This window comes from Chrysochloris asiatica, unplaced genomic scaffold (assembly GCF_000296735.1).
Source record: "Chrysochloris asiatica unplaced genomic scaffold, ChrAsi1.0 scaffold00129, whole genome shotgun sequence".
Classification (NCBI taxonomy): Eukaryota; Metazoa; Chordata; class Mammalia; order Afrosoricida; family Chrysochloridae; genus Chrysochloris; species Chrysochloris asiatica.
The window spans coordinates 3,116,501-3,139,869 of NW_006408647.1; the positions used below are offsets into that span (position 1 = coordinate 3,116,501).

Below are 23,369 nucleotides of genomic sequence, written 5' to 3' on the forward strand. Positions count from 1 at the left end.
TAGCTGCAGCCTGTCCTTTCTTTTGGAAGACTTACTCTTGGACTAAGGATAGTGGTGCTGAGATTAACACTCAGCTTTTTTTTTAAAGGTTTTTATGTGTGGATTGAGTGAAAGGGCAAATTATCAGTTTTGTATTCAACAAATCATACACACTGTTTCATTACAATGATTATAATGCCCTTCATATACCACCAGTTAACAGTGTTTCTCTTTATTCACTTTAGCTTCTAAAAAAAAAAAAAAACCACTCAGGCATATATAATAATTTACGCCTCTAAAGGACACATTGTGCTAGTCAGCCTCCTGGCCACCAGCTCTTAGTCCCTCTCTTCCCATAAATAGAGTCCTCAGCCACTCCTCCTCTCCATGACCCCATCTATGCCTCCATCTCTGGTGTCGCTGCTTCTCTGGATAAAGCCCCACATTCTGCTTGTGCTCTTCCCCCTGGATGGTCCTGGGGTCTTCCATTTCTGGACTGTAAGATTAACCAATCCCGTTTTTGTTACAAAACTTCTATCTTTACAATTGTGACAGTCACAATTAGTCATGATAACAATTACTCACTGTTGAATCTTAAGAATCTTATCCCCATCTCTTTTCACCAGACCCATCTAAACAAGATTGAAACTATTCAGTGGGGACTCTTTCTATACCTCCCCGCCCCCCGCCAGCCCCTTAAACTATACTCCCTCTTGAAAGCTTATTAGCCAGCCACTTCGTCCCTTTATCGCCTCCTCATTTTAGGTAACCAATGTCCAAGTTGCCCATCCCTATCTACCCTGTATACAGAGGGGATAGCACTTATACTTGTTGTGAAGACTCCTTCCCTATCTGTTGGCATTTAGAGTTACTATCTCCTTGAGTATAGATCAGCTTCATCAAATTGTAGCAATCTATCCTTGTTTCCTTAACAAAAAAATAATTTTAATATTTTTTTTGTAATCTTCCTCTAGTTGAGTTCTGATTTTCAAGCCATTGAGGCTAGGTCAAATGGGTACTATCTGCAAGTTTGTCTGTTCTTGTGCATCTCCCCTCACTTCATATCTGCTGTATGCTTCATTCTCAGCTCTAGACCTCTGTGGCTATGCCCTTGTCCATGGGCTCAAGAGTCCCCAGGTCTCACCACACTTTGAACCAACCAACCCTTCCTCTTCTCTCTCTCATCAACAGGTCAACAGGAGTCAATGGACTGTGGTTGAACTCAGCCCATATCTTCATTGTTGCCTTTTCCCCTCTTCCACTTACCAGTAGATCACGGTGGTCACCAGCAAGCTTACATGCCTGCTCATGTGTTCCCTTTGAGTTTCAGTCTTAGAGGGGAGTTTGTCCTGAATGAGCTTGATTGCTTGCCTTGACGGCTTCCCGGAAAACAGCTTGCTTATTCTTGTAGTAGCCAGTCATGTTGACATTTTTCTTTTAGGGTTTTCCTGATGATCTTTCTTTGAAGATGTATCTTCTGTTGCTCTAGCTGTTCCAGTCTGGTCGGCTTGTCTTTGTTAGTGGGAATTATGTTCTGGATGGGGCTCAGGATTCCACCTAAGGTCCTATACTCTGCAAAGGCTTTACAAGAAGCCTATTTCACTGGGCAAGTTCTAGAACCCCTTCTAGGTATTCCAATCAGTTATAGGCTGAAGATGGGTTTACAAGTTTTCTGCAATCATGTTTCCCAACATTCCATTCTATCCCGCTCAAGTGTCTATTTTATAATAGAAAGCAAGGGAAACCAATATTCACAAGACAGTCAACATCTTAGTTTATTTCCTCTCTTCAAACTATGCCTAGATCTATGTATCACAGAGCCCTGTTGTTCCAAGGTTGAGTATGCACCACTATTTACCTCTGTCCCACTTAGGACATGCAAACCTGTCTCAGTGTTCCCCTGTCTATCTTGTTCTTCTGCCTCCTCTCCCTTCTTGTATTGCCCTTCCCAACACCTGAACTCAACTCCCCACCCCAACCCCACTGTTGTGGTTACCTTATATTCCATTAACTCTTCCCTCCATTTAAGACAATCTATTTTATCCTGTAATCTACCTGACCTTCTCACCACCTGGATCTCTGGTCCTCTGTGTTGACCTTCTTTCACATTGTAATTGTTTTGATCATAGACTGACCTCCCAGATCCTTTGTTATTATAATTTTATTCTGTTCTTGACTGTTTTATTCCATTTGTTGATTGAGTTCAGGGTGATGCTGCCATGTATGTCATTCTCTGCTTGTTGTCTGCTGTTGTTGGTTCTCAGTCCACAGAACTTCCTTTAGGACGTTTTTCATAGCAGGGTTGGCTTTGGCAAAATCTCTTAGCTTCTGCTTATCCTGGAATGTTTTGATTACACCTTCGTATTTGATTGACAGATTTGCTGGGTAGAGGATTCTTGGTTGGAAGTTTTTTTCCTTCAGTGTTTTATATATGTCTCCACTTGCCTTGTTGCCTACATGGTTTCTGTTGAGAGACCAGAGCTTAATCTGATTTGCTTGCCTTTGTATGTTACACTTCTCTTTTCCCTAGCTGCTTTCAGAATTCTGTCCTTATCTTTGATTTTGGAGAGCTTGATTATGATATATCTTGGTGATTGTCTTTTAGGGTCTATCCTTCCTGGGGTTCGCTGAGCTTCTTGAATGCTTATCTTTTCGCTTTTCAGGATGTTAGGGAAATTTTCTTCCAGAAGTTCTTCAACTATCTCCTCTTTTGACTTGTGTGATCATTTCTGTTCCAGAATGCCAATAATTCTTAAGTTATTCCTCTTCATGTTTTCCATCATAAATCTTAATTAAGCCTTCTTCAAATTTTTAATCCTTTTTTTGGTGCTTGCTCTTCTATCTTAGTAGTGTAGAGAGATTTGTGTTCCAGTTCACTAGTTCTGGCTTCTATCTCTTCAATTCTACTCCTTTGCCCTTTCAGTGTATTGTCCATTTATGATATTCTATTATTAATTGTTTGGACCTCTTTCTGTAGGTTTTGAATTGTTTCCATTGCTGCATCTATCTTATTTAATTGTTCCTGTAGCACTTTCTTGACTTCTCCCTTATTTTCTCAACTCCATTGTATAGTGTTTTGATACATTTTATAATCATTTTTCTGAATTCTTTCTCATGCATTTCCAAAGCCTGCCCATCTTCCAGTATGGAGTGTAGGTCTACTTCCAGCTCATTTTCCTCAGGTACTTTATCTCGATTCTGGATATGTGCTGATATGGTCATCTGTTTCTGTTTTGGGGGGCATATTCAGGAGTTATCTGTGGCCTTAATAATTAGATGGTTGTGTATTTTGGTATTTTTTATGCTTTCTGATTGCCTTCCAGTAGATGTGATCAGGAGATGGGATTCCCTTTTCACTCTTCTTCCTGAGAAATTTCAAGATGCCACTATTGGTTGTTGTAACGTAACTCAGGATTTAATTTTTAGCCTATTTCCTTTTAAGTCTGTCTGTCCCACTCCACAATCTCAGTCAGGCCTTTTTCCTAGTGATAAACAGTTCCTGGCCGGCTGTGGCCATTTTGCACTGCCGTTTGGTTTTAAGTGGAAATTCTCATTTTAAATTTCGAGGCAATCTGTGCGTATGCATAGTAGAACCCTCCATGGGTTGGGGTTGGGTGTCCATTTGCTCAGGAACCCCCTCTTATCACCAGAATGGAGGTACACAGACAGCGAGAGACCAATAAACAGATACAAAAAAAAGAATGTCCACCTCTTTATCTCCGTGGTTCTGTCAGGTATCCGTGGCTGCTCTGATCCTTCCCTTGCTTGGTTTCTCCAAAGATGGTGGCTCCAGGAGCAGCTGAGTGTCTTGAATTAGAAAACAATGCATTTCTTGCTTCTGCTACAAATTCCCCTAGCTATAAGCCTTCCAATCTTCTAAATATTCCTTTATGTGTCATTCAGAGTTCTGGCACCATCCCCTGAGCCTGCTTGGTCTGATGTTCTGTGTTGTTGCTGACAGAGCTCCTCACTGCACTTCTACTGGATCTGCCATCTTGTTTGTTCTCAACACTCAGCTTTTAAATGAAAGGTTTCAGTTCAATCCACCAAACGCTCCAGGAGGAATGTTGTTGTCAGGTGCCATTAAGTCGGAACCAACTCATAGTGACCCCATGCACAGCAGAACGAAACAATGCCTGATCCTGGATCAACTTCATTACCGCTGCCACACTTGACGCCATCAATGATGCCACCTGGCCAGGAGGAATAGATGTAGTTTTCTGCTTCTATAAAGATTGTTGTTGTTGTTAAGTGCTATCGAGTTGGTTCCAGATCATAGTAATCTGTACAGAGTTTCCAAGGAAACCCACTCTCTGGGACAATTCTACACTGTCCTGTAGGAATGTTATGACAGGATCCCTTGACCAGAAGTTTCTCTGGAAAGGGATTTGGAGCAACCAACCTTTATGTAAGAATTCTGGTGGTGGACTAAATAAGAGGGACCTCACAAGTAATCTATCTGTACTTTAGAGATGATTAAAACGATGCTCCAGAAAGCTAAGAAAACGATTCTATGTATCCTTTTACAAATGTACTGAAAGGTGCTGTCAAAAAAAGAAAAGCTCACTGGTATCTTTGGGAGGGCAGTAACAGGCCAGTTGGACTAAAGTCTGCCACGTGACTTTTCTGCACCTTGATTTGTCACTTTGAAATGGCATAGTAATACCTGCTATGGCACATTGCTTCCCTTCCTCCACTATGGTACAGACTGACACAGCCCAGATTTGCTGATGGGCCAGTGTACAATAAAGGCCAATCGGCTGTCAGCTACATATCTGTGGGGGAGAGAGCTTTCTTCTGTTTTTCTTTCACCCAAAGGCTGAATTCCTAAAAAGAGTGTTCTAACTCTGAAAGATCTTCTAAATGAAGTGCCTGGCCAGAATAAGGCTCTCAATAATGAAGGATGTAATTCTTACAAACTCCCTAGTGCACATTATACTAAACTCACTAAGTTTGTAACAAACACAAAAAGACAAACTTGTAGTTATTGGCAATTCTTATTATACTCCATGTACATTTATTCCTAAGTCCTGGTGTAGTGCCATAGGATAAACACTCGACCTCAAGGTTGATTTGAACTGGAAGGTTGGTGGTTCAAACTCACCAGCTGATCCTCAGAAACCCTATGGTAGTGGCAGTGGCGGTGGTGGTGTGCCATAGAGTCGTTTGGACTCATAGCAAGCTTGTACAGGGTTTCCGAGGCTGTAAAGCTTTACCGGAGCAGAAAGCCTCATCTTTCTCCCGTGGAACCGGTGGTGGTTTCGAACTGCTGATCTTGAGGTTAGCAGCCCAACTCGTAATCACTACACTACCAGAGCTCCTCAGAAACTATACAGGGTCGCTAACTTAACAACAACAGCACATTTATTATTAGGAATCCTGGTGTCGTGCTGTAGGATAAGCACTGGACTGTTAAGCCGAAGGTCGGGGGTTCAAATCCATTAGCCACTAAGTCAGTCGCTATGAATGGAACTGACTTAACGGCACTTAATGAAATCAACAGCTATCTTAACTGTCTTGGGTTCTACTGGATAAAATTTGTAAATGCTGCTAGGATACAAAGATAACTCGATTATTTATAGCTCTGGTAAAGATTACTGCAATTGTTATTTATGGATTCTGCACACCACTAGGGGAAAATACAGAGAAGCGTCACTGGAACTATTAAGTTACAAAATACTTTGAGTAGGAAACAATGATTTCCTTGATTAAGATTTTTTATTACTGCATTCAAACGCAGAATGCTGCTGCTTCTTTACCAAGGAAGAAAACATGTATTTTTTACTATCAAACCATTTTCTTCTTCCAGAAACTCCAAAGCAGTGTTCTGTCTCAATGCTACTAGTCAGTCATCCCACCTGGGCCTTGGGTTGACACTTACTGGCTCCAGCTCTCCCCTCTGAGATCATTCTCAGTAAGAGAAGCACAGCTCTACAATATAATCCAGATAGACCCCTCTTGGCTGGAAGTTCTTCTTTGAAGTTGTTCAACACCTGGTATATTGGGCGGCGGGGCTGAACCCTGATTGGGCAGATGAGGTCACACCCATCGGGGGGATTTTTAAAAACGCTAACGCTTAGTGACACCCCAGACCAATTTAATCAGGTTCCCTGGGGATCAGACCCAGACAATAAAAAACACGAATGCATTTTTTAAAGCTCCCGGGGTAATTCTAAGGAGACAACAGAAGACCTTGGGGAGGGGTGGGAAACGCCGCGACGGCCACGTGACTAGCCAAGACGCCGCCGAGAACCCGCCTCTGCCGTCATACGTCCTTGCGCACGCGCGCACGGGGCCACGGCCGGCCCAAGTGCGCGAGCGCGCGCGAGCTCTAGACTCTAAGACTGCTCCGCCTCCCGTAGGCGCTCTTTGAAGGTACCGGTTCCTACGAGAGCGGGCCAGCCGGGAAGGAGGTGTAGGCATGGACCCGGCGACGGCCGCCTAGACCCGGGCTTACGCTGCCTCCTAGAGAGCACCGAAGTCTCCGTGGGACCCGGCGCAGAGTGGATGGCCCTGCTCCCTCAGCCCCGGTGGATGCTTGCCTTCCTGATCCTCCTTCTGGCCGCAGTACTCAGGTGCTAAGAAGAGGCCCAGACCACCAACTGGAAGGCTACCCTTAAGACCATCCGGAACGGCGTGCACAAGATAAGACACGTACCTGAACGCCGCCTTGGACCTCTTGGGAGGCGAAGACGGGCTTTGCCAATATAAGTGCAGTGACGGTGAGAATTCAGGGGTATTGGGGTGATTGAGGTCGTGGAGGTGTGAGAGTGACAGATGTAAGGCAGATCTTGACGCTGCCCTTTGGCGGTGGAAAAAATTACCCAACGGGTAGCATCCATTCCTGTTGTTACAAGTTACACCATTGCTAGAATCTGGGGATGCCGCCTTAGTGTGTACTCCCCATTGCGTTTTCATTGCTTATGAATTACCTTTAAAAAAATAAAAATAAATATATATATATATAAAGTGACGAAGGAATCCTCGCCATGGAATGAAACAAGCTGCTTATTTTAGCGCTCAGTTTTTAATGTTGTGAATCAACTGAACATGCAAAAAGCAAGCCTAGATTTTTAAAGTCAGGCCATTTTAACTTAGGAGGGGAGATAAAAAGGTTTTCAATGTTTTCTCTGCAAAGCTAATGAATAGAAATGGAAACTTTTATACAGACTTTTGGTACGCTCAATTGTTGAGAAAGTTAACTTTTCTAGAAAATAGTTGATCATATTTGAAAGAATTTTTTTTGGGGATTTATGAGCCACTCCTTTGGTTGGTTAATAGTTTTCATTTACTCTTTTCACACTTTTTTTTTTTTTTTTTTTAACATTACCTCTTAGAATCTGAGAACTTGAGAACTTGTGTGGTGGCAGTGTTAAGTAATAATAACAGTATTTCAGGACGGGATCATTTTTGTTGAAACACTTAATTTTTGAATGCTTAAGTATGTTAATGGTGCAGATCCAAGTACTTGGAGTTCTCTCTGGAAGTTCAAAATGGTAAGGCAGACCTTGGGAGAGCATGTTTCTAATAAGATGAGTCAGGTCTGTTGTTGTTAGGCGCCCTTTCGATTTCATTCTGCTCTTAGCTACCCTGTGTACAACAAAATGAAACATTGCCTCATCCTGCACCAGCTTCCATCGTTACTGTGTTTGAACCCATTGCTGCAGTCACTGTGTCAATCTGTCTCCTTGAGGATTTTGCTCTTTTTTGCTGACCCCTCTGCTAAGTATGATGTCCTGCTCCAGAAACTCCTTACTCCCTCCTGATAACATTTCCAAACTATGTGAGACAGTCTTGTCATCCTCATTCTAAGGAGAGTTTATTCTGGCGGTACTTCTTCCCTAATCATTTGTTCTGGCACTCAGTGTTAGGTTCAGTATCCTCAGTCAACACCATAATTCAAAGGAATCATTTATTTGGTCTTCTTTTTTCACTGTCTAGCTTTCACTTGCATATTGAGGTGATTGAAAATACCATGGCTTGGGTTGTTGTTAGTGCCATCAAGTCTGTTCCAACTATAGTGACCCTGTGTAGGGTTTACAAGGAGTGGCTGTTGAGTTTGAATCGCTGATCTTGTGGTTCAAACTGACCTTGCAGTCCAGTGCTTTATCTCAGCGCCACAGATTTGCCTAATGTAAAGCACTGTTTTGATGTCTTGACTACTGAGTCCCTGAGTGTTGATTGTGGATTCAAGTAAAATGAAATCCTTGAAAGTGTCAATCTTCTCTGTTTATCATGCTGCTTATTGGTCCAGTTGTGAGGATTTTTATTTTCTTTGTGTTAAGGTGTTCTGAAGGCTGTTGTCTGGGATCTTCATCAGTTAGTGCTTCAAGCCTTCTTCAGTTTTAGCAAGAAGTGTTGTATCATCTGCATATTGTAAGTGGCTAATGAGTCTTCCTTCAATTCTAATTCCTTGTTTTTCAGAGTTCAGTGTCTTGGATTATTTGCTCAGCATACACAAGTATGATGAAAGATTACAACCCTGATTTCAAACCACACAGTATCCCTTTGTTCTGGTCAAACAACTGCCTTTTGTTCTATGCCCAGGTCCTAGATGAGCATAATCAAGTGTCCTGTAATTTCCATCCTTCACAATGTTACCCATAATTTGTTATGATTTACACAATCCAATGCCTTTACATAGTCAATAAAACACATGTAGACATCTTTTTGATATTTCTTGCTTTCAGCCTAGATCTATCTTGCATCAGCAATAATATCCTTTATTCCACATCCTCTTCTGACTCTGGCTTGTCATCTCACAACTCACCTCAGCTTTGCTTATTAGATCTGCTCTTGAGCTGATCTTTATTTTCAGGTGGAATATACTCAAGGTCATACTTTAGCTCTTATGGACTTGTTTTACTTTTTTCCAGCTTCAACTTGAACTTGCATGTGAATAATTGATAGCTTGTTCCACAGTGGCCCGCCCCTGGCATTGATCTATTGATATTGAATGTCTCCATCGTTTCTTTCTACAGATGTAGTTGATTTTATTGTTGAAAAAGGTATTTTCAATGAATAAATCATTAGAAAAAAAAAATTGTGCTCTCTGGTGTCATTTTTCTAGTTACCAGTCCTTTAAGGCACTCTGGTAGTGTAGTAGTTACAAATCGGGTTTCAAACATTAAGGCCAGTAGTTCGAAACTACCAGCTCTTCATGGGAGAAAGAGGAGGCTTTCTGCTCCGTAAAGATTTACAGCCTTGGAAACTCTGTATAGGGTTGCTATGAGTTGGAACCCACTCCACAGCACATTACGACAATGTTGAGTCCTTCATTGTTTCTGACTGTAGCATTCCAATTACTAGTTGTTGTTGTTGTCAAGTGCCGTTGAGTCAATTCTGACCCATAACAACCCTGTATACGGTTTCCAAGGAGCAGCTGGTGAGCTTGAACTGTCAACCTTGCATTTCCATCCTTATATTGGCACATTAACCCACAGCACTACACCAGTTGTTAGTTATGCCACCCCAATTGCATGTTTGATCCATTTCACACATTAGAAGTTGGTAATAATCTTTCATTTCTCATCTTTGACATTAGTGCTTGATGTGCAAATTTGAATAATAGTTATACTAATTGGTCTTCCTTGTAAATGCTTGGCTAGTATCCTGTTTTGAAAGCATTGTACTTCAGGATAGATCTTGAAATGTTCTTTTTCACAATGAATGTGATGCTTCAATTTGCCATTCCCCGCAGAGTAGGCCATATGACTATCTGATTCAAAATGGCCAATCACTGCAGTCCGTTTCAGCTCACTGTTGTTGTTATTAAGTGCCATTGAGTCTTTCCGACTCATAGCAACCCTGGATAGGGTTTCCAGGAAGCGGCTGGTCGGTTTAAATTGCGGACCTTGTGGTTAGCAGTTAATCCACCAGTGCCACACCAGGGTTCATTTAACTCACTAATGTTTATGATATCGATCTTTATACATTCCATTTCATTTTTGACAACTTAAACTTTCTTGATCATATTTCATACCGATAAAGGAGCTCTGGTAGCGTAGTGGTTACGAATCAGGCTGCAAACCACAAGGTCAGCAGTTCGAAACTACCAGCTGCTCCACAGGAGAAAGATGAGGCTTTCTGCTCCCGTAAAGATTTACAGCCTCGGAAACCCTGTTTAGGGTCGCTGTGGGTCGGAACCGACTCGACGGCACTTAACAACAACAACTTCTACTTTTGAGTTGTGGCACATCAGCAAATGAAGGTCCTGAAAGCTTTACTTCATCCATGTCATTAAGGTCGCCTCTACTTTTAAGAGCGCTCAGATGTATTTTGAGAACCTCCCTATCTGAGAGGCGCATCTTCCAGCACTCTATCAAACAGTGTTCTGCTGATGTTTCTAAGGCATTCACTGTCCAGTTTTCTCAGAAGTAGATCACCAGTTTCACCTTAGTTAGCCTCAGTCTGCCAGCGCTAATGAAACCTGTCCACTGTGGGTAAGCCTGCTTGTATCTTGTATAACTTCCACACTCAAACAACAACTTATTGCTGTTTATTGAGTTGGTTCTGACTCATAGTTACCCTGTGCTCAACAGCACTAACCACGGCCTGTTCCTATGCCATCCTCACAATTGTCATATTTGAGCCGATTGTTGCAACCATTGTGTTAGTTCATCTTGTTGGGGGGTTTCCTCTTTTTTGCAGACTCTCTACTTTGCCAGACATGATATCCTTTTCCAGGAACTAGTCTCTCCTGATAATATGTCCAAGAATGTGAGACAAAGTCTCATCATCCTTACTTCCTAAAGGCATTCTGGCTGTACTTCTTCCAAGAAGTTTTTTTGGCAGTCCATGGTACTTTCAGTATTTGTCACCAACAATGGGCTGCTAACCACAAGGTCAGCAGTTTAAACCCACCAGCTATTATGCAGGGTCACTGAGTTGGAACCAACAAGATGACACTGAACAACAAGAACAGCAACACCATACTTCAAATGTATGGACTCTTCTGTGCTCTTCCTTATTCATTGTCCAACTTTCACAGCATATGAGTAGATTGAAAACACTATGGCTTTCGTCAGGTACACTGAAGTCCTCGGAAACCCTATACAGGGTTGCTATGGGTCGGAATCGACTCGATGGCACTTCATAACAGCAACAATGAGACTGAGACAAGTGTATTACGGAGAGAACTTGTCTGCAGTCATCCATGATCACAGAGACGTTCTGTTTGGGAAAACCCTGTGCATGTGTGAGCTGGCACCCTAGTAGCAATACTCTTTACTGTCCTTTGTATGTATGCATGCATGTATCACTGTCATGTTGATGTCCTGGAGTGCTGTAGGATAAACAGTGGACTGCTAACCATAAGGTCTGCAGTTTAAACCCATCAGTTGTTCCTTGGAAACTCTGTATAGGTCACTGAGAGTCGGAATTGATTCTGCGGCCCTTAACAACAGCATCACTGCCATTACACAACAATCAACAAACATATCATGGAGTTACTCTTTGGCTGTTTGATGATGCATGCAGGGAATTGTAATCATTGCAATGCAATGAAATATGATAGGATGAATGTAAAACCAATGTTCTCCCATGTAAACTATCACATAATTCACAATAAAAACTTAAAAAAAAAAATTATGGAGTGTCTTAGACTGGAAATATAAGAAGGGCTATAAGGAGATCTGGTAGCGTAGTGGTTACAAATCGGGCCGTGAACCTAAAGGTCAGCAGTTCGAAACTACCAGCTGCTTCGCAGTAGAAAGATAGGCATTCTGCTCCTGTAAAGATTTATAGCCTCGGAAACCCTATACAGGGTTGCTATGAGTTGGGACCGACTCCATGGCACATAACAACAATAACATAGATTTAGATAAAACACAAAGGGAAGGAAAAATAGAAGTTGTTGTTGTTATTAAGTGCCATCGAGTCAGTACCGACTCATAACGACCCTATGCACAACAGAAGGAAACACTGCCCGGTACTGGGCCAACCTCACAATTGTTGCAACGCTTGAGTTGATGCTGCCACTTTGCCAGTCTATCTCTTTGGGGTCTTCTTCTTTTTCTCTGACCCTCCACGTTACCTAACATGATATCCTTCTCCAGCGACTGGTCCTTCCTGACAATATGTCCGAAATCTGAGAGACGAAGTTGGGCCATCCTGACTTCCAAGGAGCACTCTGGCTGTACTTCTTCCAACACAAATCTGTTGGTTCTTTTGGCATGGTACTTTCAGTATTCTCCTCCAATACCATAACTCAAATACATCAATTCTTCTATGGTCTTCCTTATTCACTGTCCAACTTTTGCATGCATATGCAGTTACTGAAAATAAGGTTATTGAAAATACCACGGCTTGGGTCAGGCGCACCTTAGTCTTCAAGCTGACATCTTTGCTCTTCAACAGTTTAAAAAGCTCTTGTGCAGCAGATTTGCCTAATGCAATACGTCGTTTGATGTCTTGACTGCTGCTTCCATGAGTGTTGATAGTTGATTCAAGAAGAATGAAGTCCTGTACACCATGGGTGTACCCTGCTGGTATTTAAAATACCCATTGCATAGCTTCCAGAATCACAGCAACTCAAAAGCCACTACAGTATGGCAAACTGACAGACAAGTGGTGCAAAATAGAAGTACTACTATGCAAATTTGAAGGCAATATCTTCCTTATGAAAAAAAAGAATTTTCAGAAGATGAAATTAAAACCCCATATGCCTTCAAAACTCTTAAGCCATATCAGTTGTCTCTGCATGATAATCTTTGATCCTCATGGAAAGAGGAGAGGTGCCAGAGATTTGGACTGGCAGATGGGAGGTGGAAAGTACAGGTTGTCCAAAAAGTAGGACACATAGGACAAACAGTATAATATTTGCACTTTCACATAATATACCACAATTTTTTTCCCCCTCAACTTCTAGATACTTTTTTAGAGACAAGTTTCTAAATTTAAAGCCTTGATTCCAATTGTTGACGTGAAGAACAAAAGAGTGAATGCACTATTTTCCCTCTCTTACTGGCTTTTGGATATTTTATGGCATATTTATCATTGTACTGTTCACAGATTAAAATTAGAATATTGCTTAATGTCTATTGCTAGATGAGTTTCTAAATAATTTAAGCTGTAGATTGTTGTAACCCCTGATAAGAGGGAGTGTGCATTGAAGATTTGGGACCCGGAATGGGTTCACCAAAAACATAATGCTGATAAAGCCTTAACTTCCTTTCTGTGAAGAAATTTCTAGTTTGGTAGGGCAAAGGAAAACTATAGCTAAAATGTATAATTTTTCCTAATGTTCCCATGAGAAATGCAGGCTAACTAAAACTTCATTGTGGTGAAGTCACAGATGGTTGATCACTTCTGGGCTGCTGGTAGAGAGCGATAGTCCGGAGCAGGGTGTTGGTTTATGAATGTGTCTTGAGTTTATGATCTGGGAGCAGTTTAACAGTGGGGCCACAGTTATAGATTTAAAGCCTGACAAACAGTGCTGAATAGTGATCTAAAATGAATAAGATAGAATTTTACAGTCTAGAATTTAGGCTCAAAATAATCATCAAAGTCCACAAGGTTGGCTTGAACTACAATATTGGCGGTTCAGATTTACCAGTTGCTCCTCAGAAATCCTACACAGGGTCATGCAGGGTCGCTGTGAGTCGGAACCGACTCAGTGGCACTTAACAATAGGCGCTATTTTAGGCATTGAAGATACAAAACAGACGAAAATCCTAGCACTCAAGAGGTTTACATTTTAATATGGGAGACAGGTAACAAATGAAATCAGTAAGTAAATGATAGTGTGTGTTAGAAAGTCATGTGTATAGATGGTGGTGGTAGTAGTGTGCCTTGAGTCAGTTTCGACTCATAGTGAGCCTGTATAGGGTTTCCAAGGCTTGTAAATCTTGATGGAAGCAGAAAGCCTCATTTTTCTTTTGTGGATCAGCTGGTAGTTTTAAACTGCTGGACTTTGGGTTACCAGAGCTCCTTGTTACAGGTGGTATGATCAGGGAAGGCTTTGCTCAAAAGGTGAAGCAGCAACTACCTAATTATCAGGAGGCGGACATCCACATAGAACAGTTGGTACAAAGGCATACCTGGGGTACCAATGGAGCAACAGACATCAGAAATGGTGGAGTGGAGTGAGGAAGAGGAAGAATAGTAAGACACAAGGTTCTAGAAGTTGAGTGAGCAGGGCAGATTAACGAAAGTCCTGGTGTGGCACTGTCGCATAAGCACTGGACCACAAGGTTGACTTGAACTGCAAGGTCAGTGGTTCAAACTTCCAGTCACTCCTTGGAAACCCTATACAGGGTCACTAAGAGTCAGAACCAACTTGTCGCTAAAAGTCAGAACCAACTTGATGGTTCTTAACAACAACAATAGGCCATTGAAATTGCTTTGTTTTTTATTCTTAGTAGAATAAGAAGCCAATAGAAGGGAGGATTTGAGCAGAAGAAAGACTTTATATTTTAATAGAATCATTCTGTCTCAGTGTTAAAATTAGACTAAGGCTAGAGGTGGTGTAAGAAGGATCCAAAGTAGAGAGGTGAGTTAGGAGGTTATGGCATTAATCCATAATGGTTCAGACTAGTATGGTAGCAGTGGAGGTGCTGATAAGTGTTTGGATTCTGAATATTTTGAAGGTTGAGTCAAGTGGGTATTACTGTTGAATTGGGTGGGGTATAAGAAAACAGAGTCAAGGATGACTAAGGCTTTTTGTCCTGTTTTTATGTGCCGTAGAGTCGGTTCCGACTCATAGTGACCCTGTACAGGGTTTCCAAGGCTGTAAATCTTTATGGGAGCAGAAAACCTCATCTTTATCCTGCAGAACAGCTGGTAGTTTCAAACTGCTGACCCTGAGGATAGCAGCCCAATTCGTAACCACTACACTACCAAAGCTCCTTCTTGTTGTTGAGTGCTGTGGCATCGGTTCCGACTCATAGTGACCCTGTATAGGGTTTCCAAGGCTGTAAATCTTTAGGGGAGCAGAAAGCCTCATCTTTCTCCCGCGGAACAGCTGGTAGTTTCGAACTGCTGACCTTGCGGTTCGCAGCCCGATTCTTACCCGCTACGCTACCAGAGCGCCGTTACCAAAGCTCCTTAGCACCTGGTTAATGGAGTTGCCAGTAACTGACAAGGGGGAAATGTGGATGGAGCAGGTTTGGAAAGTGAATATCAAGATGTACATTTTGAGAACCACTTTCTGCTTTGAGGTAGGCCATAGCCAGCCACGGTGTCCAGCTGGAATGACATGATCCTAAAGCCTCACTTCCAATAAGAACTGGCCATGTGGTTCAACCAGCCATTGCAGACAATCTGTAGACTCAAGGTCAGACAAGCCAAAGCCCATCGTATCGCCTCACACCCTGCATCAGGCCCCATCTGGCCCATTGTGCCAGTATCACGCCACAGTCCAGGCTCGCAGGGGATTCAGCTTGGAAGAGCTGAGAGTGACAGGCATCACAAGAAGATAGTGCAGACCATGGGGATCTTTGTGGACCCTAGGAGGAGAAACAAATCCACTGAGTCCCTGCAGGCTAATGTGCAATGGCTGAAGGAGTACCATTCCAAGGTCTGCTGAAGAACTCAAACTGACCACTTAGCTGAGCAGACCAGTCAGACCAGTCAGACCAGTGATGCACATCCAGAATATCTACAAGGAGGAGAAAGCCCAGGACATCACGTAGGTAGAGAAGGATTTCAATGCATCTGCCAGTCTCTGCATGTCCCCCTCCAAAGTCGGCTTTTTGGTATCAGGGCAAAGAGGGCCAAGGAGGCTGAAAACAGGACATGGAGGAGAAAAAGTAAACCTGTGTCATAAGGAAAGGAGCTCTGGTAGTTTAGTGGTTACAAGTCGGACTGCTAACCTCAAGGTCAGCAGTTGGAAACAACCAACTGTTCTAGAAGAGAAAGATGAGGCTTTCTGCTCCTGTAAGTATTTACAGCCTTGGAAACCCTATACAGGGTTGCTGTGAGTTGGAACTGACACCATGGCACACAACCACCACCACTGCCACCATGTCATCAGGGACTTCAATAAAAGTGACAAAGCACCCCCCCCCAAAAAAAAAAAAAAGGATGTACATCTTAAGTTTGAAATGTGCATTAGACATCTTAGTAGTTCATCTATTCTTTCTGTAGGCCTTTGTAAGTAGTAGGTAGCTAAATCACACACTTTTTTTTTTTTTTTTTAATAAAACGTAGGAGGTAATAGTTGTGATAGGCTGAAACGTCAACCATCATCTGTCATGTTCCTAGAATCAACTCTGTTTACTCTTGAATGGTGCTGGAGACACAAAAGCAAGCCCTGTCATTGGCCGCCTCTTTCCTTTTGTATACATTACTCCTTTAGAGTGAGTTGCCAAGTCCACACATAGCTTTATATCTTCCTGAAGTTATACGATCTTAAGGCTATGTTTGGTCACTACAGTTGAACATGGAATTTCTTAGCAACTTAAGTCATTTATAGGTCATAGTCCTGGTGTGGCACTATAGGATAGCACTTGACCGCAAGGTCGATTTGAACTGCAGGGTTGCCAGTTCAAACTCAGCAGCTGATCCTCAGAAACCCTATACAGGGTCGCTATGAGTCAGAACTGACTCTCAACATCACTTAACAACAACAACAACACTTTTTAAATAATCTACTTATTACAGTGGTGATTTCTGAAAGAGTTGTTTTTTGTTTCCTCTTCATTTTGTTTTTGAATGGTAACCTTATGTCCTAGTAATAAATGTTCATTTTGTGAAAGTTGTGGAAAGTTGGTATCACTCTAAAGCCACACCAACTATGGTGCAGTATTTGGAAACTATGCCATATGGTTTGGTTGAAGTAATTGAGAATATTTCATTTTTTATCTGTAAGCAGAATATTTCTTACAGATAGAATTTATTAGATGGACCACAATGTAGATTCAAACCACAAGGTCGGAAGTTCAAACCCATCAGGCACTCCTCGGAAATCCTATACAGGGTCACCATAGAGTTGGAACCGACTCGACAGCACTTCTTAACAACAGCAGTGTCTAATTGGGTCCATGTGCATGAAGGGCAAATCCACCCTGTTTTCCTGAATTAACACTTTTTGTGTGTGTGTGTGAAACCTGTAAGGCAAGGACTATATCTTCCCACTCTTCAGCACATGTACCATTGCACACAAACCTCAGTAACAATTAACTAACAAGTTTACCCAGCTAGAGCCTAAAGCTAAGGAAGATACGGTCATTTGACAATCATTTAGTCACCTTAATCCAAGACATTACAGAACCACACATTCTACTCTCTCTCCAGCTACTCAGCTCACAAATCCATTCCATGTGCCAGCTAAGGGAAAAGGTCACCAGTAGAGATGGCTTAGTAACTTTGTTATTCTGGCTATACTTTTACTCCCTGATAGTCCAAACAATCAATTTCACAGTGAGTAACTTAGTAACCAGGAGAAAGGTGACATTATCATAAAAACATTTAGTGTTAGAGAGTACTTCAGAGATATTTCACCTCATTTAAAATAGAAATTATTTCAACAGCCTTAAAACTCACCTATTTTTTCTTTAGTATTTCCTAAGATATGAAGTTTCCCACATCAGCAGATTTATTTTACTACAGAATGAAACACTGCCCAGGCCTGCAGCATCCTTACAATAGTTGTTACCCTTGAGCCCACTGCTGCTGCCATGTGGCAGTCCATCTCATTGAGGGTCTTCCTCTTTTTTGCAGACCCTCCACTTAATCAAGCATGATGTCCTCCAGGGACTGTTCCCTTCTGATAATAGGTTTAGAGTATGAAAGACAAAGTGTCACCATAGTCCTCATTGCTCCTCATAGGAAAAGTAAAAATAACTAGGTAAACAAAATGAGTATTCTTAATGCCTATCAGAATAAAGACATATATACATTTAAGTCATCATCCAAGTAAATAAGGCTAGTGTACAGCACATTGTAGAACTATTTAAGTATGTATTTTATTTCTGTTATATATAAAAATTAAGGATCTCATGTTTACTTTATAGGATCTAAGCCTCACCCCCGTTATGGATATAAACCCTCCCCACCAAATGGATGTGGCTCCCCATTGTTTGGTGTTCATGTAAGTATTGTTTTTATTTGTTAAGTTTTATGACCAGAAAATTATGTAAGTATTTTAAAATGCAAAACTATTAATGTGTTCTCCGGTTCATGAATATAATTATATTTGTTGTTACAGTGATCAGGCTTATTACATCCTTTAAAGGTTAAAGGTAATTATAACAGAACTTGATGTTACATTCTGTGGAATCAGTTCCAACTCATAGTGACCCTGTATAGGGTTTCTTAGGAGTAAATGGTGGGTTTGAACCACTGACCTTGTAGTTCAAACTGACCTTGCAGTCTAGTACTATATCCTACAGCACCACACCAGGATTCCATAACAAAACTAAGTGGAGTAATATTACTGTTTTATTTTTTAATCTTATAGATGTTAAATTATATTTTCTAATGTCAAAAATATGGTTTCAAAGCTTACGTTAGAATATTTCTTAGGGGAAGAGGGCATAGATGAAACATAATTTTCTGCATTAAATCTAGGCTAAGAGGGATAGCTAGGGTCCTGGTATGGCACTGTAGGAGAAACATTGGACTGTTAACCACAAGGTCAGTGGTTCAAACCCACCAGCTGCTTTCTATACAAGGTTGCTGTCAGAACCAACTCAACAGCACTTAACAACAACAACTATTGGGATAGCTGTGTTTGTACCTGAGGCCAGATCTGAGCCAAGTACTATAGAGAAAAGAAGTCATGAAAATAATTCATAGGCAAATAGTTTTTAAGAGGGGGCTTCAAAAGTTTATGGAATAATGCATTAAAAGTTAATGGAATTTTGCCCTGAACTTTTTAAAGCTCTTCACATGTATAAAGTTATATAAAATAATTAAAGAAAGGCTGTTAGATTTGAAGTAATGGCGTCCTTAGGGAATACATAAACACTTAAAGAATTAACACCAAAGTTTCATTATAACAAGCTCCAGAGTGACATTTCACATAAAGTATGTTGTATTTTGGGGTCCTGGTATGGTGCTGTAGGATAAGCACTGGAATACTAACCACAAGGTTGGCGGTTCAAACCCACCAGCCACTTCTTAGAAACCCTGTACAGCATTTCTAGGAGTTGGAACCAACCATACAGCACTTAAGAACAACATATTTTACTTTGAAAAATGTGAGAACACAACAACTTTGAAATACCCAAAAATCATACTTTCCTAACCCCTTCAGAAATCTCTTAATGCCATTAACCTTACTTTTCGGGGAGCACAGTGGCTCCATAGGGCAAGCACAGAACTCTGAACCACAAGGTTGACAGTTTGAGCCTACCAATCTGCTCTGTGGGAGAAAGATGAGGCTTTCTGCTCCTACAAAGATTATAACTTCAGAAGCCCTATATAGGGTCACTGTGAGTCCAAACCAACTCCATAGCACTTAACAACAACACCGTTACCTTTCTGTTTGTAAAATTGTTTTTTGTAAAATTGAAAGTTGTGTTTGTTCTGGCAGATAAGCTATGATATTTTAACACTGCAGAATAAGGAGCAGTGAGGCACCGCTGAGAAAGGAGTCACATGATGGGTCTGAATGAGAGTAATGGGATGATTCACACCTGGGAAATATTTGCAGACAAAAGGGATTTTGGAAATTAACGAGGAAGCAGTCCTTGTCATTTATAGCTAATTCTTTTCTGAATGCAGTATTTCAGCATTCCAAAAGAGAAATTTGGAGTTTCATTACAATAATCCAACCAAATGCCTCTCTCAGCTTAACATCGGCATCCCTTCCCTGACGAAGTGCTGCAACCAACACGACAGGTGCTATGAGACCTGTGGCAAAGGCAAGAATGACTGTGATGAGGAGTTTCAGTATTGCCTCTCCAAGATCTGTCGAGATGTACAGAAAACACTTGGACTAGCTCAGCATGTTCAGGGTAAGGTTGAGTCTAGTTTTCAAAGTTTTATTGAATGTTTTATGTTTTAGTGTAGGATTTGCCAGTAGAAGCCATTGTGTATTATCTTTTGTCACACAATCCGTTTAGTTTTCTGAAGTAAGAAGTGGTAATTTGTGTAATCTGTAATGGTTATAGTCAGAGAAATAAAGCAGTAGGAAACCTTGCAGGGAGAATGTGTGAGGTAGTGACAGAGAATTCCTCCACCTTGAGCTCTTGTACTTTTTAACTAGTGACAGCCTAGTCTAAAGTCTGAAACCTTGAATCCAGTGAAGCTAAGAGTAGAATGATTTGGAACAGGAGGTTCTAGAAGATTTGAATCTCAACTTTGTCTCTGTGGATCCTCGGACAGAATTCTTGGCCGCTATGAGCTTCAGTGGCATTCACAAAATGAAGAGGATGATAATGCTCACCTCACAGAGATGTCATAAGGGTGAAATGAAAATAGTATTTGTGAAAAATACAGATCGCAATTCAAATATTGGTAGTTACAGCAATCCCGTCCTGTCACACTAAGGAATGTACTGTACACTGAAATCAGAAGAGGAAGAGCAATGGGAAGGAGCAGGAAAGGACACTAACATTTGTAGGCACTTAGCCATAGCACTAAACCACTAGGTTGGTTTGAACCACAATGCTGGTGGTTCAAATCCAGCAATCAGTCACTCCTCAGAAACCCTATGCAGGGTCGCTCTGAGTCGGAACTGACTCGACACTAACAACAACAACAACCATAGGTGCGATGCTTGATACTTTATGCACAGTCTCATAAAATGCTCACAAAAACCCAGTGACGTGCATGGTGTTACACCCATTTGTCAAGGAAGGAAACTGAGGCAAAGAAACAAGTAACATATCCCAAATTATATACTTAGCTTTCAAACCAGGACTGTGTGTGTGCTACAGTGCCCCTCATAGTCTCATAATAGAGAGCTGATTCTGAAATCCTAATCATGACTGTCATGAAAGACATCCAGGTGAACCTCTATCTTTAGCGTGCTTTTGACTAAGGTAAACGAGTTGTACAGTTGAAGTGTACGTGGTTATTATTTTCTGTTTTCTTAATTAAATAGCCCTAACTTCTGCTTATGTTCCTTTAATGGCACTGTCTTTTGTAGAACTTTGAAAATGTTGTGATTTTTTTTCCCCCTTAATGAAATCATAAATATCAAAATCGTGAAATGGAGTATTGAGAATATAAAAAAGGAAATCCATTCCCTGTTTTTACTGTAAATAAATAAATAAAAAACTAGCATGGGAAAACCCCTTGATTGCTGTACCCCTCCTCCCACGAGCCAAATTTAAATATTACATTTACTTTGTTGTTAAGTGCCACAGAGTCATTTCTGACTCATAGGAACCCTGTATAGGGTTTCTTAGGAGTGAGCAGCTGGTGAGTTAGTACTGCCAACCTTGAGGTTTAAGACCCCTGCATTTACTGTGGGCATTTTAAATGATGTGATGAGTTCTTAAAGCAGCCATTGATCATGATTAAATTGTTTTTGTTGTTGTTGTTAAACTTTTTATTGTAAATTGAGGAAAGGTTTACAGACAAGATCATCAGTTTGTTTCAACAAATCCTACACTTTGTTTCATCTCAATGATTGCAATCCCCCCATGTAGTAAAAGTTTTCCTGCTTCTTCCCTAAGTTCTTATTTCCACTCCACTCTCCTTCCCAGCTTTTCTGAACTTTGTCCTTAGGTAAATGTTGCCCTTTTGATTTTGAGTGATTTGACCATTCCATGGTGAGCAGACCTCACTAGTGTTGTTATCCTCCTGTATCTGCTGGTTGGCTGAAAATTGAGTCACAAGAGTGAGTTCCTTTCCATACCTGAGTTTCTCTAGTCTCTTTCTGACCAGTAAGCCCTGTCCATTTTCTTTTTTATAATTTTTGAGTTTAGTTCCACATTTTCTCCCACTTTATCCAGGAGCTTCTAATGTGATCCCTTTCAAAGCAATTGGTAATAGTAGCTGAGCACCATCTAGTTCTGGTCTCAGAGTCTTTCTTGTTCATTGATGTTCCATTGGTTCATTGGATTAGTTAATTCCAAGCATCTTCAAATTTTTATCACTCTTTCTTCCACACATTGAGAGACCAGCAGTTACGCCTTAGATGGCATCTCTTGAGCTTTTATACATCAGTTGCTACTCACCAAAATAGGTGAACTATGTTATGCTAGTTAACCATGATGCCCCCTGAGACTGTTGTCCAGGAATTCATTGTCTTAAGATGTTTGATAATATCTAAAAGTTTTCATCATTTTGCCCCCAGTAATGACCTACCACATTCATAGGTGTGTTTGCAGCGAAGGTAAATACCCATGTATAAATACCCTCTTTCAAACCCTTATTATATACTTGTGGGAGTACTCCCACTCTTCCTCACATCCGTTCAGCCTGTGGCTCTTTCCATGTATCTGCTCATAGGACACTGTAGTTCCAGAATTATGTATCTAACACTATTTATTCCTTTAATCCTAGAAAACCTCCCTTGTGTCTTCACCTGTCTTCATCATCCTTCTGCCAACCTTTCCCTTCTTGTATATGGCCCTCCCTGTCACCTAAGTTAACAGGGTCAATATGAGTCGGAACTGATTCAACGGCACTTAACAACAACCCCCTAGCCAGCGAATTATTGAGGTTTCTTTGAAAACACAAACAAAACAAAGAAACTTCATTTCTTCCACAACTAAAATATCTTTCCTTGAAATGCAAACTCAATAGTGTTACCTGGCATCTCTACTAGTGATCTTATTTTTCAGATAAAAGCAAAGCTAATGCTGATAACTGGTAAGTGTTACTAAGACAGGCTTTCATTTATCTAGTGTACAACATTAGGTTGAGCAATTGAATGCAAACAAATAGTAAGAAACATGGTAAATAAACTGAGGCTTCAAGTCTCTGTAGGGAGAGGCTCCTGACTTGCAGGGTTTGAGATGCCTGTCCCTGGCATCCATTTGAGAGGTGCTTGATGCTGTACCATCACATGTGATGTATGTGGAGAGAGACAGATGTGTTGCAGTTGCCCCACTGTAACAGCATGTGTTACTTTTGCAGCCTGTGAAACAGCTGTGGAGCTCTTGTTTGACAACGTTATCCATTTAGGCTGCAAACCCTACCTGGACAGCCAAAGAGCCGCGTGTTGGTGTCGCTATGAAGAAAAAATCGATCTTTAAAGATGCTGACAGTTGGCAACAGCATGCATGGAAGAGGATGGAGGACTAGATGTAACTTTTGACAGAGAACTAATGTTTTTACATCATAAATCTGCCTTATTTTATAGATGGAGTATTTTCAGACCTTACAAGACTTTATATTTTGACATTATAACCTCAAACTTTAAACAACAACAACAAGCAAAACACAAAAACAAGTGGGGGTGAGTGGGTGGGTGGGTAGGAGGAAGGACATGCCCACCCTCTCAGGTATCTTCCCAAATGCCTCAGTGTGCCAAAGTGTCTTAACGTGTC

At 41.2% G+C, this 23,369-nt stretch overlaps 1 protein-coding gene across 1 annotated transcript; it reads left to right on the plus strand.

Moving 5' to 3' along the window:
- The first annotated feature begins 6,486 nt into the window (after nt 1-6,486).
- On the plus strand, nt 6,487-23,075 carry PLA2G12A (phospholipase A2, group XIIA). The gene is given in 5 exon segments (XM_006869317.1): nt 6,487-6,627; nt 6,629-6,701; nt 17,934-18,010; nt 19,715-19,880; nt 22,957-23,075. Coding segments are annotated over 5 exon segments (576 nt in total).
- The last annotated feature ends 294 nt before the right edge of the window (nt 23,076-23,369 follow it).